The sequence below is a fragment of the Tinamus guttatus genome, unplaced genomic scaffold, assembly GCF_059628265.1.
Source record: "Tinamus guttatus ecotype Peru unplaced genomic scaffold, ASM5962826v1 Tinamus_guttatus_pri_ptg000203l, whole genome shotgun sequence".
NCBI classification, from domain to species: domain Eukaryota; kingdom Metazoa; phylum Chordata; class Aves; order Tinamiformes; family Tinamidae; genus Tinamus; species Tinamus guttatus.
The window spans coordinates 958,570-972,342 of record NW_028288737.1 but is presented as its reverse complement, the minus strand read 5'-3'; the positions used below and the strand labels follow the sequence as shown (position 1 = coordinate 972,342).

The 13,773-nt window shown below is 38.9% G+C and overlaps 1 protein-coding gene across 1 annotated transcript in view; it reads right to left on the bottom strand.

Moving 5' to 3' along the window:
- The window catches only part of PIEZO2 (piezo type mechanosensitive ion channel component 2), a 280,266-nt gene that overhangs the window by 109,911 nt on the left and 156,582 nt on the right, over positions 1-13,773 (bottom strand). Inside the window, exon 6 of the mRNA XM_088524117.1 lies at positions 2,294-2,504. Within this exon, the coding sequence (XP_088380243.1) occupies positions 2,294-2,504 (211 nt within the window). The remainder of the gene's footprint in view (positions 1-2,293; positions 2,505-13,773) is intronic.

Sequence of the window (13,773 nt, the reverse complement as noted above, 5' to 3'; positions counted from 1 at the left end):
TAATAATAATAGATGGCTATTAGCTGCAAGACTAGATGATAAGAAGACCCTTTTTTTGTTCAACTCACGCCATACCTTAGGACTTTGCGCATAACCACGCTTCATATCTTTCCTGCCAGATAAACTCTTCTCTGCAAGGACAGTGTCTGAGAACACTACTAATGTTTTTAATATACCAGACTTCAGAATGAACATTATTCATTTTATTCAGTGAACTTTTATTCATTAACAATTTATAAAAGGATGTATATGCTGAAAATAAAAGGTATCTAGAGAATAATCAGCTTTTTTTTTATTATTTTTTTCCCTTTTAACTCATAGAAACTTGTACTTTACACATGACAAGGACCCTGCTGTCTTTTATATCTACACTGTTTTTCCTCTTGTGCATGTAATTGAATATTCCACTTGGAAAAATGGCTAAACTGGCACTTTTGGGGTAGCCCACAAAAACGAGTGAGGAGTGTGAAAGGTGCCCATGCCTGAAAACAGAAAACAGGAGAGAACAGGAAACAACTTGCAGGGGCATCACTAAAGTTGTCATAAGCTGAGGGACACAACCACTTGACTATGGGTAAGATCGCTAATGCTATATAGATACTATATGGACTCCTACCCATAGTAGTTTTGTATGCATTTCACTATTACATCTTTTTGCACAACATTTCAGAGCAAGTTGCTAAACGAGATGTGTTGCAGCTAGTGTGTCCACAAGCTCATGGATTTAAAAACGTAAAGGGGTGACAGGAATCACTTATTCTGCCTGCCTCCACAATGCAGGTCGCAAAACTTCTCCCAGGAATTCCTGCCTCAAGCATGTAACTACTTCTTTCTTCTTTTAAATATATACTTTGTTTTTATTTAAGCCCTTTAAGGGAAGGAGAATAATCTATATCCACAAATAAACTGTTTATATGGACAATTACCCTGGCTGTGGAAAAAAAAAAAAGTCAAAATATATTTCATGTCTCAGTTTGCCTAAGCTTATCATTTAACTACAGGATCACCTCATAACTCCTACTACACAGGAAATCTGTAGTAGGAAATGTAGTCTTTCTGTACATTTGTTAGCACTTTTGGTGTAACGAATCACCATTTATCCTTTTTTTTTTCCTTCTTCTTTTTGGCACAGGCAGAAAGGAAGTATTTGGCTAATTAAGCTTGAGGTCTCCCACTGGAATAGAGGTTGTCCAGACCTCGCATGATTTTTGTAACTCTCCTTTGGACATTTCCCAGTTCTCACCATATTTTGGGATCATGAAGACATGATAATAAATGACACTCAGCAGAAAATGCCAGCTACCACATCTGTGTGACATTTCTCTTTTTTTCTCCATGGATTTTGTTCACCCATGCAGCTTCAGAATGGCAAAGAAACATTTATTTGTCTGTAATTGCTAGACATTTTTTCCCTAATGTTTCTCTGTTTCTCTCTTCCACATGTTTATTCTCCATGGTGATCCACATAACTTTTTTTTTCCCTTTTTTCCTTCTTAGATTTATAACTTTGAATTGTTCTATAGGTAAGTCAGTTAGATAAGCTTACCTTATTAAGAAAGCCATACTAGATCTGTCCCCACCACTCGACATCATTTTTTTTTGTACTATTGTTTTATGCTTTATATACTTTATATTCTCTATATAAGCATACAATTTTACATGTACTTATACTTTATATCTAAGGACGCCATTCAAATATCATCCCAGTAGACAAATAATTGCTAATTTACCATTCAATAACCCAGTTTTAAATCCATTCATTACAACCTGCAGTCTTTGGTGTAATTCCTCATTATATGTAGCTGAATACTGTGTACGACTAAATTGAATGTCTTTTTACAGTCCCATAACAAGCTGGCTGTATCATATCAAGACAGCTACTTTCCCAAACATTAACGTCACAGTAAAAGCCAACACGAAGTCTGCTTATCTGTTATGCATTGCATAGTTTAGCTGTTGATCCTTTCTTTTCCTTTTATTTTTTAGGCATTTTTTTTTTTACTTCCTTTTTATACTAGGAAGTATATCCAATCTATGAATTCACAGTATCATCACTGTGAAAACTATATACAGAATGACAGGACCTTATAGTATTAGTACAAAAAAAAAAAAAAATATAGCCACTCAGCATATTCCAATGCCTGCCAAAAAGTTAATTTATATAAAATCAGCAGCAATTTCTTTCCCTTTAAAAATTTCCATTGTTATTCCCACAGGTGCCAAAGTGTTGAAAACTCATTTGTTAAATGCATAATCTAATGGGCTCTGGAGGAAATTTTTCAAAAGCACCAACCTGTTGAACCAAGTAAAACTGTAACAATAACTTTTCCAGTGGTGGCTATAATGTTGCCAATAAACTCCTTCAGTTTGGATGCTAGGGAGGCAATTCTACGTAGCAGTTTTAATTTTGTGGTTTCTTCAAATTCTGCTTCACCACAGTCTTCATCGTCCAAGTCTTCTTCATACATCAATGCATCATCTGGCTCTATCTTTTCTCTTACAGCCTGAAGGGAAAAATAATAAAAGAAACAAAAGGAGAATGCAAGAGAGAGAGAGAGAAAGAGAGAAAGAAAGGGATTTGAAATTAACCACCACCAATAGCAATGAAGTCTTCTTGTATCTTTGCCTATATGCTTTTTCACAGGGAGCAATGAAAGATTTACTGGAACTGGAGCGCTGCATGGATGCCTCCCACTTCAGACGTGTCTCAAGAAGAAAAAGGTCCTAAGAATGGTCTCTGACAAAGATTTCCTACATGCAGCACAGCAGGTTTTTCTAACAAAGAGGTCGTATTTTCGTTTCTATATGAAGTTTTGTTTGCTAAGCATTCTTTCCTTCTTGCTGTCTATAATCTGATAAACTCTTCTGTGGAAGAGTTTTTCAGAGTCTGTTTTTCATGTTTTCTCATTAAAATAGCAATTTTATATTTATTGTTACTTCTGACTGAAAAAAAATACACATTGACAGATAAGACTTCAGTAGGAATGGCTGAGATATTAACCTCCTTAATTCAACCAAATTCTTCATTACTATTTATTGGAATGTGGATTCCCAAATGAAACAAAATTCCCTGTGAGCTCCTTCATTTTACCTTGCTTAGCTTGGTGCCAACTTTCTCCTCTCACTTTGGAGCATTAACATTATCTATGAAAGCCCGGAGGAAGCCTCTCTATTCTCAGGAGTATCTATCTTACAGTCCATGAAATGTGTATTAAAGATTGATCTAGGATATCTGCCTTTCCCTTGAATAAATCCAACTATCTCATTAATGACATCTCTTACAAGTGGAGCACATACTACCATTTCAATCTCTTCACTACTGTCACCATTCACTGACAGAGCTCTCAGCAAATGAGTTATTAGTTCCCAATGCAAAGCAATGGAGAGGAGACAGCAGTGCCACCACATTTTGCAGCACCAGCACAAAGGCAATTTCTATCTGTTCATCATTGCTGCTCATTTCCAAAAATTCCTGTCTATTTACTTAAATATCCAGAAACGGTGCTGAGACTAAGCTAAGTGACATGTAATCTATGTTCTTACACCACAGCCGTACCAGTGAGAAAGACAAAGGACACACAAAGGGCAATAGTGTCGACAGCTCCTGCCTGTGCTGTAGTTACTAGACAAACTTGCTCCTCATCCAGTCCTCTTGAGCCCAATTCTGCTCCTCCTGGATAGGCCCTAGTGATCTATACCTTTAATTTAATATGAACAGTCAACAGAGAAACCTTCAACAGCTTTCATATCCCAAGCCCAAAGAGAATCAGTGAGAGCTACAAGACACAGTACCCTAATGTGGCCTGTGGACACAAGAAGAATCTTGTTTCTCCAGCTACTACTTCCAATTACCTGAAGACACTATGCATTAAAAGGCAGAATTGCTCACCAAGAAAGACAACTGAATGGAATAGTTTCAAACTAAGTAAGGTATTATAGGGAAGACTGTTCATACATATACACGTATGAATATTATCCATCTGTGTTAAAGATGAAGACAGGATACATAAATTTGTCATAGACTAGGGTAAACAGGCGTTCTGTATAAATTGCTGAGATAGCATTTAACTAGGCTTATGTGGGAACAGGAAATCTAAATCTGAAGAGCCACAAAAAAATGCAAAGATGTTATCCATACGGAAGCAGGAAATCATCCTCAGGGGAAATGAAACAAAACTAAAAGAGTTTATACTTTTAGGTATGAATTAGAAGAAGATGAACAAAAAAAAAATGAAGACAAAATAAAAAAAAAGAGGGAGGCCAAAACAAGAAAAACATGTAAGAACAGCCCTGTGAGAGATGAGACTTAAATCCATTTCTCTCTCTTCCCTCCTTCCCACCTTTCTCCCTCACTTCAGACACCAAACTCCTGGTTTTGCACCTTGCTCTCATCAAAGCGGCTCTTGGATTCTCTTGCCATTATACTTAGCATCCCTATTTTTTAACTTTAAAGACTGATGAATCTTCCTTCACTGATTTTAAAGACCTCAGGCTCCATTTTTTTCTTAACAGTTCAGTATTAATAATCTGGTACTGATATTTATGTTCTGTATGACTATATGGCCTGGGAGAAGAGCTAGGAAAAGTGTTTCACTGGACTGCAATATTGCTGAGATGATCAACAATTTCTATGAATCTTGGCTTACACATGTTAAGCATAGCTAAAAAGCTAAAATACAGGAAGTCAATGGAGTTACAAAAGAAGTTAGTTTTCCCTTATATTAATTTATTTCCACTTTTATTTAGATACCAATAAATGAATTCCAAGTTCAAAAAAAAAATGTTATGACCTTAGAAACACTTAACAGGAAAGGCAGAGCAACCTACTTCTGGTATTACTGAGATCACAAGCTTCTGTGAAGAAAACCACAGCATTTCACTCTCAGGCACGACTCTCATGGAACTGACTCCTCACCTTTTCCCTCTAAAACTACAAAGCTCTCTGTTTCTAGCTGGGGGCCTTGAACTGCTGTCTTCAGGTAAAGAGAATCTAGCAAATGGGAAACCTCTGATCATCTACAACCACTGCAATCTGAAGTCCTGGAAATTTTTCCAGATTGGACGCCTGAATTATGAATGATAAGGCCATGCAGAGGCTCTCTGGTTTCAGTGGCAAAGGCTTTGCACAGGAAGCTCCCTGGAAGACCTTCACTTCTGCAGCTCTCCCTGATCCGTAGCTGCTTTCAGGGACAATAGGTCACCCTAAGCCTTCTTCCCTCTATGGCCTGATGATTTTATTTTCTCTCTAGTCAATAATTATTCACCACCAACCAGCTGCATTATCTGTGACTGTTTTCTAGTTTTGCACACTGAGAACACCAAATTGCTGAAGACAGGCAAACAGCGAACAGATTTTACATCTAGCGTAGTGATAATGTGCCCGTTGTTTTAACACTTTTTGCTGATTAAATAGCCATGCAAGCACGTGCTCATCACAGAGCACTAGAGCCACAGGCAGACTGCTTTGCAAAGCTCTTTTTACTACGTGGATTAGCCTAAAACTACAAACCCCATCTACATAGGCCAGAGTTAGAAAAATACTCTTACATCCATAATAAATTACTTATTATGCAATTACAGGATCCCTGTGGATGCTGATTAAATCAAATAAACTCTGCCATTCAAGGAGTCCGGTGCATTCACAGTGTCATAAACGTGTTTCCATGACCTCTGCTCCCGCAAGCAGGGCCCCAAGCCTCTCTATAAACAGATGAAAGGCAGTTTAGGTTTTTCAGCAACCCCGCGGGAGTCCTGGGAGCGTTTATCGTGCTGTACTTCTCTAAACTGCCAGACTGAGACAGAGTGCAGGCAAGGAAACAGCATGGTCTCTGTGGCAGCTATGGAGCCTCAACCGTGGCCAGGGCCAGAATGTCCATTAGCTACTTTGGGGGCTGCTTTGTGAACATCCAACTTTTAAATGTTTCATCTGGTACAGTATAAACACTGCTGCTCAAAGATATCCTCTAGTCCCATAGATGTATTTACTAACAGGAAACCTTAAAAAAACTCAGTCTTGCTTCAGCAATTTGTTTTGTACCTGCGCACCGTGCTCCTATGTCTGAAAACACAAACCTGCTTCTTTTCTGGCTTTTCAATTCTAGAAAAGAAATGAATGCAACTCTTCAAAAATTCAACCTGGGAGAGCAACGAGATTTTACTAACCAGTGTGGATACAAACAAGACCACAGAGGTCTCAGCACAGCCCCAACTCCAGTGCCTGCCAGTACGCTGCATTAATTATCAGGACCTCTCGAGCCTCTACTGCTAAGCTCATAGGATAAGTTCCCATGGGAGTTCAGGTGCTTCCTCCCTCTAGTTGGCTCATAAATGCTGTACAAATAGCCTCTTTTGCAGTATTTTGACATTTCCTCCCAGTCAGAACCAGGAAACAGAGAGGAGCGAGAAAATGAAAAATAAGCCTGAGAAAGAGAGTTATATGAGTTCAGAGTTATATGAATTCAGTCAGCTTTTTAAAAGAACATTTTGCTTCAAGAATTTTTATCAAGGTCAAAACAATCCTGTTTTCCCAGCTCAATTTTTACAACTACCTTTGTACTATGTGGGCATTAAAAGAGTTATAAAGAGATGCAAGGCTGAGCCCCATTATCCGGTTAGATGTTTAGGTGACACATGGTGTTTTCAAATCATCCAGACTGCAGGCAGCAGCAATGCAACATATGCAATTGTGTGGCAGCAGAACTGGCATGCTCTGCACCTCTGGTGCTGACACGGCCTTGCTCCCGGGGACCTGCCTGACGTGTGGTTACACCCCGCAACGCGACACGTGAAGGAGAGACCGATACAACCTACCAAAGAGCAGCAGTCTGACAACTCTGAACTCCGCTAGGTCTGCAGAACTCGCTCCACGTGTTCATGGCTACTCCTGGCCGGGTCCCAGCCACAGCAGCCTTCGCAAAACAGCCATCTGTACTGCACGCAGCACAGGACGGTTTGAGCAGGGCTGCTGAGCGTGTGATCACAGCAGAGCATGTTACTTAGCGCTGGTGACACCGGAGAAATGTTTTCCAGAATTAGATTGGCTTGCAGAAGATACAGAGGTGCACATTTTCTCAGCAAATGGCAAGTCACTATGAAGACTGCATAGTCTGACCTCCTCAGATAATTTTAAGTGACATCCACATCAGTCCCTTCAGCTGTAGCATCCTAGAGCTGAGCCTTCTCAAGGTATCCACGCTAGTTTAAAGCTGGCTTGGCTGTTCTCATGCCGTGTTGCAATTTGCATGCCCAGAGGCATCTCTCTCGTGTCCCCTTGCTGGCAGCAGAACTATGATCCTCTTTTTGGCAGAGAATTAGGAAACCACTTACTGTAACTTTTTCTCTATCTTCAAAATAGAGATTGCACTATTACTCCATGCCTGTGATAGCATCACACCAAAATGATTTATTAGACATTTTTATGAGATTATTCAAGCCAGTTGACCAAATTTCTGGATTATCTTTTATTCTTTTTCTTTCTTTTTTTTTTTTTAAATTGCAATGCTTATATTGAAATTTTGGACAGGAATCATCTGAGACAAGCTATTTGATTCAATGACCTTACAGGCAGCTGAAATGTAGAAATAGACCCTTTCTCTATCACATGATTTTATTTCAGTTTCCTCCACGGCACCTTATCCGGTGCATTCAATTGTTGACAGATCATATCATAACATGACAGAGTTCCTATTTTTTACGCCTTTCCCCTGCCCCTTTCAAAAAAAAAAAAAAAAGGCGCTTTAATATTTCATTCACAAAGTAAAATGATTATAGGACTAAAAGGAATTCACTACATGCCTATCATTAGGAGAAGCACATAGCTGATAATGCATATAGAAAAAATAATTAAAATACCATAATAGTCCCTAGACAGACACAGCTGTAGGTATAAAAGCTGGAATACAAATTTCAGTGCTACACATTTCAGCATCAAAGAAACAGCAAGCCTTCAATGTCATATGAAAACAGTAGGTTTTATTGCAATCAGTACTAAACCATGATAAGGGGATCATTTGCTTTCTAATTTTGAAAACAAGAGAAGAACTCCACAGTTACAACAAAAATCTCAACCCGTGAAGAGTGGAGTTTGTCAGCATTTTCAAACATAGAACAGGTACAAATTCCTTGAATTTCCACAAAAACAATTCCCACATGTCATTCAATTGGAGAACCGGTGACTGCCTTCCTTAGGGTGAGTTTGCAGGAGATATATGTGCCGATCAGAGACAGCTCACATCTTTCTGGACTACCAAAAGCCAAAGGGGAAGACTATTCCACATACGCACAGGGAGCGCATGAGGAAGGAGGGCTGCAAGTTCAGGTAGACAAAGAAACAACTTTCAGAAATCTGCAGTCTACACAGCACCTCACTGAGTAGCTGCAGGGAAAAACCCTGAACATACCAAACATGAGATAATCACAAGGAGCCTGCAGGGGCAGGAGTTGAAGGAATGGATTTTGGTAGGTGCAAAACTAAAACGATAGATTCCAGAAGTTAATCAGCATTCTAAAATATATAGTACACACCTGAAACACTGAAAACAAAAATTCTAAATTAACTTCAAGGAAGGCTATTGATTTTAAGGAATAGCTTTATCATTAATAGATCTGAAGTGTGCTAAAGCTTGAGTTAATGTCTACATGCTATAACATAAATTTTAGAGGGATGTTCCACTAAAAACAGCATTCAGTGCTTTTACAGAGCTCGATAGTAATGAATGACATCTATTTACATAGTAAAATTTCCTAGAAAATTTCCTACAATTTTCCTTACAAAAAAAATGACCTGGGGATTATTGCTGGAAGTACATAGGCATAGAAGCATCCTGAGATCCAGAAAAAAAAAAAAAAAAGGAAAGAATAAATAAAAATGAGCACAGTTCTGAAGCAGGATAACAGGAAGGCAACTCATTAAATCCTGTATACAATAGATATTGTACTGCAAAGGGCCAAAGATTATTTCACTTCCCAAGGTACTGCACCTGAGCAAACATCAAGTGATTTCAGCACAAGACTCTCTTGGCAAATATGGAAATAGAGTTTCACATCTTGATTTCAAAAGGCTGTCGGGCATATAAGCCAAATGCGAAAGAGAGGGAACTCACAGGCAGAGTTTGGTGGTTTGGCCTGAGATGATTAAACACGGTTTTCTAGTGAAAAGGAAATAAGAAGACTTGGGATATGACTACAAGGCACGATTCAGTACAAATTCTAAATGAGCTATTGCAGATATGTGAAATGACATAGCACCCATAAGGAGTAATTCCTGGACGGAGAAATACACACATTGTACCATTATCCATCTTCCTGAGAAGCAGGATAAATAGCCCATCTGGATTGCTGTGGTTATTTGGCACTACCACCTCAGCTCATTCAGGGGTGGACCACTGTGTAGACCCACAGATTGCTGAGAATGGAAAATCTAATTTACAGGAAGATCTCAAATTGCATCATTTCTTTTGAATTTCAAAACAAACTTGAAAGAAATGTGTTGTGTTTTTTAATTTCTTCAAAATACCAGAGAAATTAATGTTGAAATAGAAACAGTATATTCAAGCAAAAGATCGCAAGAACTAAAAGATGGCTATGAAGTTGTCATGAATACCTTTACAATGGAAATTAGAGAAATGGCAAAATTACAGAGCAGAGTCTTATCAGGAGCAATGAGAGGAAAACAAATTGCCCTGTTTCAAGACATTGCTTCCTGCCTTCCCATGGGAATTGCATGATAAAATTGCCAGCAATAACAGGCAATAGCAATATTCATTGACCCGACAGACTTCTTGTGCTGTGTTATTAATCACTTAGGCTGTTCAAAGGAAATATTATTCTAGTATTTTTCTCTGCTGATAAACAATACTATATCTCAAAATTTTGAATGGAGGACTGTTAGAAGAACAAACCAGTAAGGCCTGTGAAAAACTGCCAAATTAAATAAATAAATAAATAAATAAATCACCATTTATTTAACATGTTTCTAATCAAATCATGACAGGTGCATGCTAAAGTTTCAGACTGAACATGCTATTAGCATTTGTCAATTCACAATTTATCACACTATGGAACATCATCCATCTGAAGTACTGTTGTATGATTATGGATTTGTGTGAAGACTCATCCAAAGACACGTGCATCTAACTGAGAAGCTAATATAACTTGTAAGCATTTGACCTGTGTTCAGATAGGACAAATTAGAAAAGCTACAGAGGAAGGCAGCTGGGAAAGGTCTGGAAAGCTTCACTATTATAAACATTGCAAGCGAACTCAGAAGAAAACTTCACCTACTCCTTTTAAACCATAGAAATGAGGTATGAAATCCTACTTATACCATGTTCAAAGCCTATTAAATCTGTATGGTTTTAACTAGTTCTTCAGAAGTCAAAAACAAAAAAAATACTCATGACCATTTGGTCATGAAGACAATTGGGCATGATAAGCCAATGCTATGCTAAAGGGAGATGCCAATGAAAAGGAAAAAAAAAAAAAAAGAAAAGGAGGTAATGAAGAAAAAGGTGGCAGCATCAAGAGGCTCAAAGAACCTCTTTATCGCCTGTGGCACTTTTCAGGATAATCAATTTGCTCGTTTGCTATCTGTGAAGAGAAGCAAATGGTGAAGAAGCAAATCTCATAGCTGGGAAGAAGGGGCAAGAGATTTCCACACTGCTAAGAATTAATCAGGCTAGCTGAGTGTTCAATACTAGCACAGTAAAATTAAATGAAGATATCCATTTCACAATCTTTAAGCAAAATGGGATGCTCATCTCAACAGTGTCATGGGCATCCCATAGATAGCTCAAAGAGGATCTCCACAGTTGCAAGCAAGAGAATTAGCAAGGTGTTAGTGACTACAAGCAACAGGATATCAATTTTTTCCTCAGAACTGTTCTCTAGTTTGAATTAATTCTCCATAGTATAAAGGTATCAAGCTAAGTGATACTAATGGATTAACCTAACTCAACAATCTCAGAATCTAACAAATAATGACATAATTCCTTCATTTAAATCAATAAAACCTTTTCAGAGATGCTAAGGTATTGATATTCACTTTAGCTTATGAAGATATTACAGCACTGTAGTTAGTTCTTAAAAGGTAATGAAAATGACCAAAGAAATGGAAAAAAATAATAGGGATCACTAATCTTTAATAAGACAAATATGCAAGATAGTAAATGCATCAGATTTCCCTTAGAGCATCTTGCCTTGTTTTACAACATGTAGAACAAGGAGTCTTCCATAAAATTAAAGAGTGTTAAATTCAAAATAAAATCAAAGAGCACTTATTAAATCGTGGAAGTCCTTGCTCCGTGACGCCACTGAAGCCAAGAAAGTAACGAGGCTTTAAAAGGCACTGGATAATTGTATGTTTAACAAGATTATCCAAAGTAGCTATAATTAACAACGTTTTTGGAAGGGATATGAAACCATATGTTTCAGGATTAAAACCAGCCTCTCACTAAGAGAGATCAGGATAAACACTAATGTTGGAGATGGGCAAATGGGGTTATTGCTTCCTGCCTATTGTGGTTGTCCTCCAGGCACCAGCTCCTTTCAGTTACTAGCCTAAGTGGACCTCCAGGCCAATGGCAACTTCCAGTCTTGGAAGCCCTTGGACAAGGCACGGCACATCTCTCCCAGCACTCTCAGAGTCGAGCTATTCAGTGCTATTCATATTGCTGTCACACCTGGATCAAAAGATGAGAGACCTGGACCAAAAGATGGCTCTTGGTGTATTCAGTGGTCAGTGCAAGCACAAGCAGCAGCAACCCTGGCCTCTCAGTTTACAGTTCAGATAGACAGACAAAGTTAGGAGACAAAACACCACGATTGTCCCTCTTTGCCAAGGACACAGAAGCTGAGAGGCATGAAGGAGGCAGGAAGGCTTGAGGACACAAAACAAGTTTATGGCTGAAGCAAGAACCAACCCAGCACTCCTGAATTAAGTCCAGCTTCTTAACCCAAGCTAAGCCTTCCTCACATTTTCCCCAAACTTCAGTTTATCTTAAAACAATTTCCTCTTGTGTTTTTTTTTTTTTCCTCTGAGATCCCAAATAAATCTCTGCCTTCCGCAGAAATGAGGAGGGGTGGAGGCTCTAAAGTTATGGAACAAAGTACAGACTCTGCAGATCACTCTGTAAAAGAATGTGGATGAGAAACAAGCTTGAATGGGCAAGGCGACAAGTGCTGTGGGAGGAAGTTGCATTGAAGACTACGACTGTATATTCCAATTAAGATCAACACCTCTTGTAAAGTTTAAGTTATGCAATCTCACAAGGATTTTTTTTCCCTGTCACTTACAATATTAGGCATTTCATCTGCAGTCTCAAGAAAAAGCTACTTCCTTTCTAATACCTATCAGACTGTATATACTGCATCTGCATTTTGGCATATAAAACCACCATCTGCACCAAATCAAAAATGACATACTTTCGGCTGCAGCTGGGAGTTAACTGTCTTTCTTATTTTCTTCCACCTTTCACACCTTGTGACTGGCATTGTGCTTTTCAGCATTTGCAATCTGGGCCTGTCTCCAGCTGAATTCACCTGCTTTAAATTTTCTGAGCCCTAATAAAAAAGGCCTGCAGACACATTTGCTCCAAGTGTGCAACCATTTAGGGGTGGTAATGAGTTGGACTGCAGCCTGGTGTCTGGCAGACCTTCCTACTTCATGACTCACTGTTAATTAAAACCACACTCTTTGCTTATTCCTGGGATAGCGTTACTTACAAATAATTGAGAGTCCCTCACTACCTTCCAATCTCCTCCCTCCAGTTCTGCTCTTTCAGATAGACTTTTCCTGATGAGATGTTTCCCTTGAAGTTGGATGCAAGGTAATGAAGGAGGACATCCGCTTTATAAAGAATGCTTCTTGAACCTGCTACCTTTCCTCATGTCGAGTTGTAGCTTAATCCACAAACAGTGCCTTCATATTGCTCTCCAGCTGGTTTCTAGAGGCTACTGCATACAGTAGAGCGCCACAGGCTGCTACTCAACCCAGGCATTTTTCAGCACGCCAAGATAACAACTGAGACAACTGAGAGCTGAGGGACTGACTCAGAGCTTTGAAAAGGTCATTTCTAAAAAATACCACAATAATTATATGACCTTTTTTTTTAATGTAAATTAGGGGGTGAGTATCTACAGTATTTTTTTTTAAGTTAACCTATGTCCATAGTATTTCATGCTCCCCTGAAGCAGCAATATCTGAGAATTTTTCTTTATAAATAATTTCATGCAAAAACATAAAAGGCAAAGACATGTTCCTCTGCTTTTGCTTGCTTGACAGAATGCAGATTTTTGATTCACAGAGACATCTGTGGCCTAAGCATCTAGCATCCTGGCCCTGTTCAAATCAGCTGACACTTTCTTAGGAAAATTTCATGCCATGAATCTCTGATGACTGGACCAGGGACTCCCAGCAAAAGCTCTTCGGCTTTTGGCTGTGGGCTTGGTCTAATACACGCAGGACTGTACCCCTGGTAGCAGGGCACCGAGCTCAATACTTCTCCTGGAGTGCTTGTTTACAAGATAGTTACTGCTGCATCTCACTTTGTGTTTTCAAAGTCAGCAGAGTTACAGTGTCAGTATAAGCCCAGACAGATGTACGGCCACAGACATCAGTCAGCTAGAGCAGAGGCCAAAGAACTGATTGCTTATTAAGTTTTCCCTTTCTCAAAGAAAAGAAGAAAGGAAGAATTGAAGAATATCACATAAAGCCCACAAAGCCCACAAAAAATATCACATAGAGCCCAAAAGAACCCACGGTCTCTTTTTAGACCA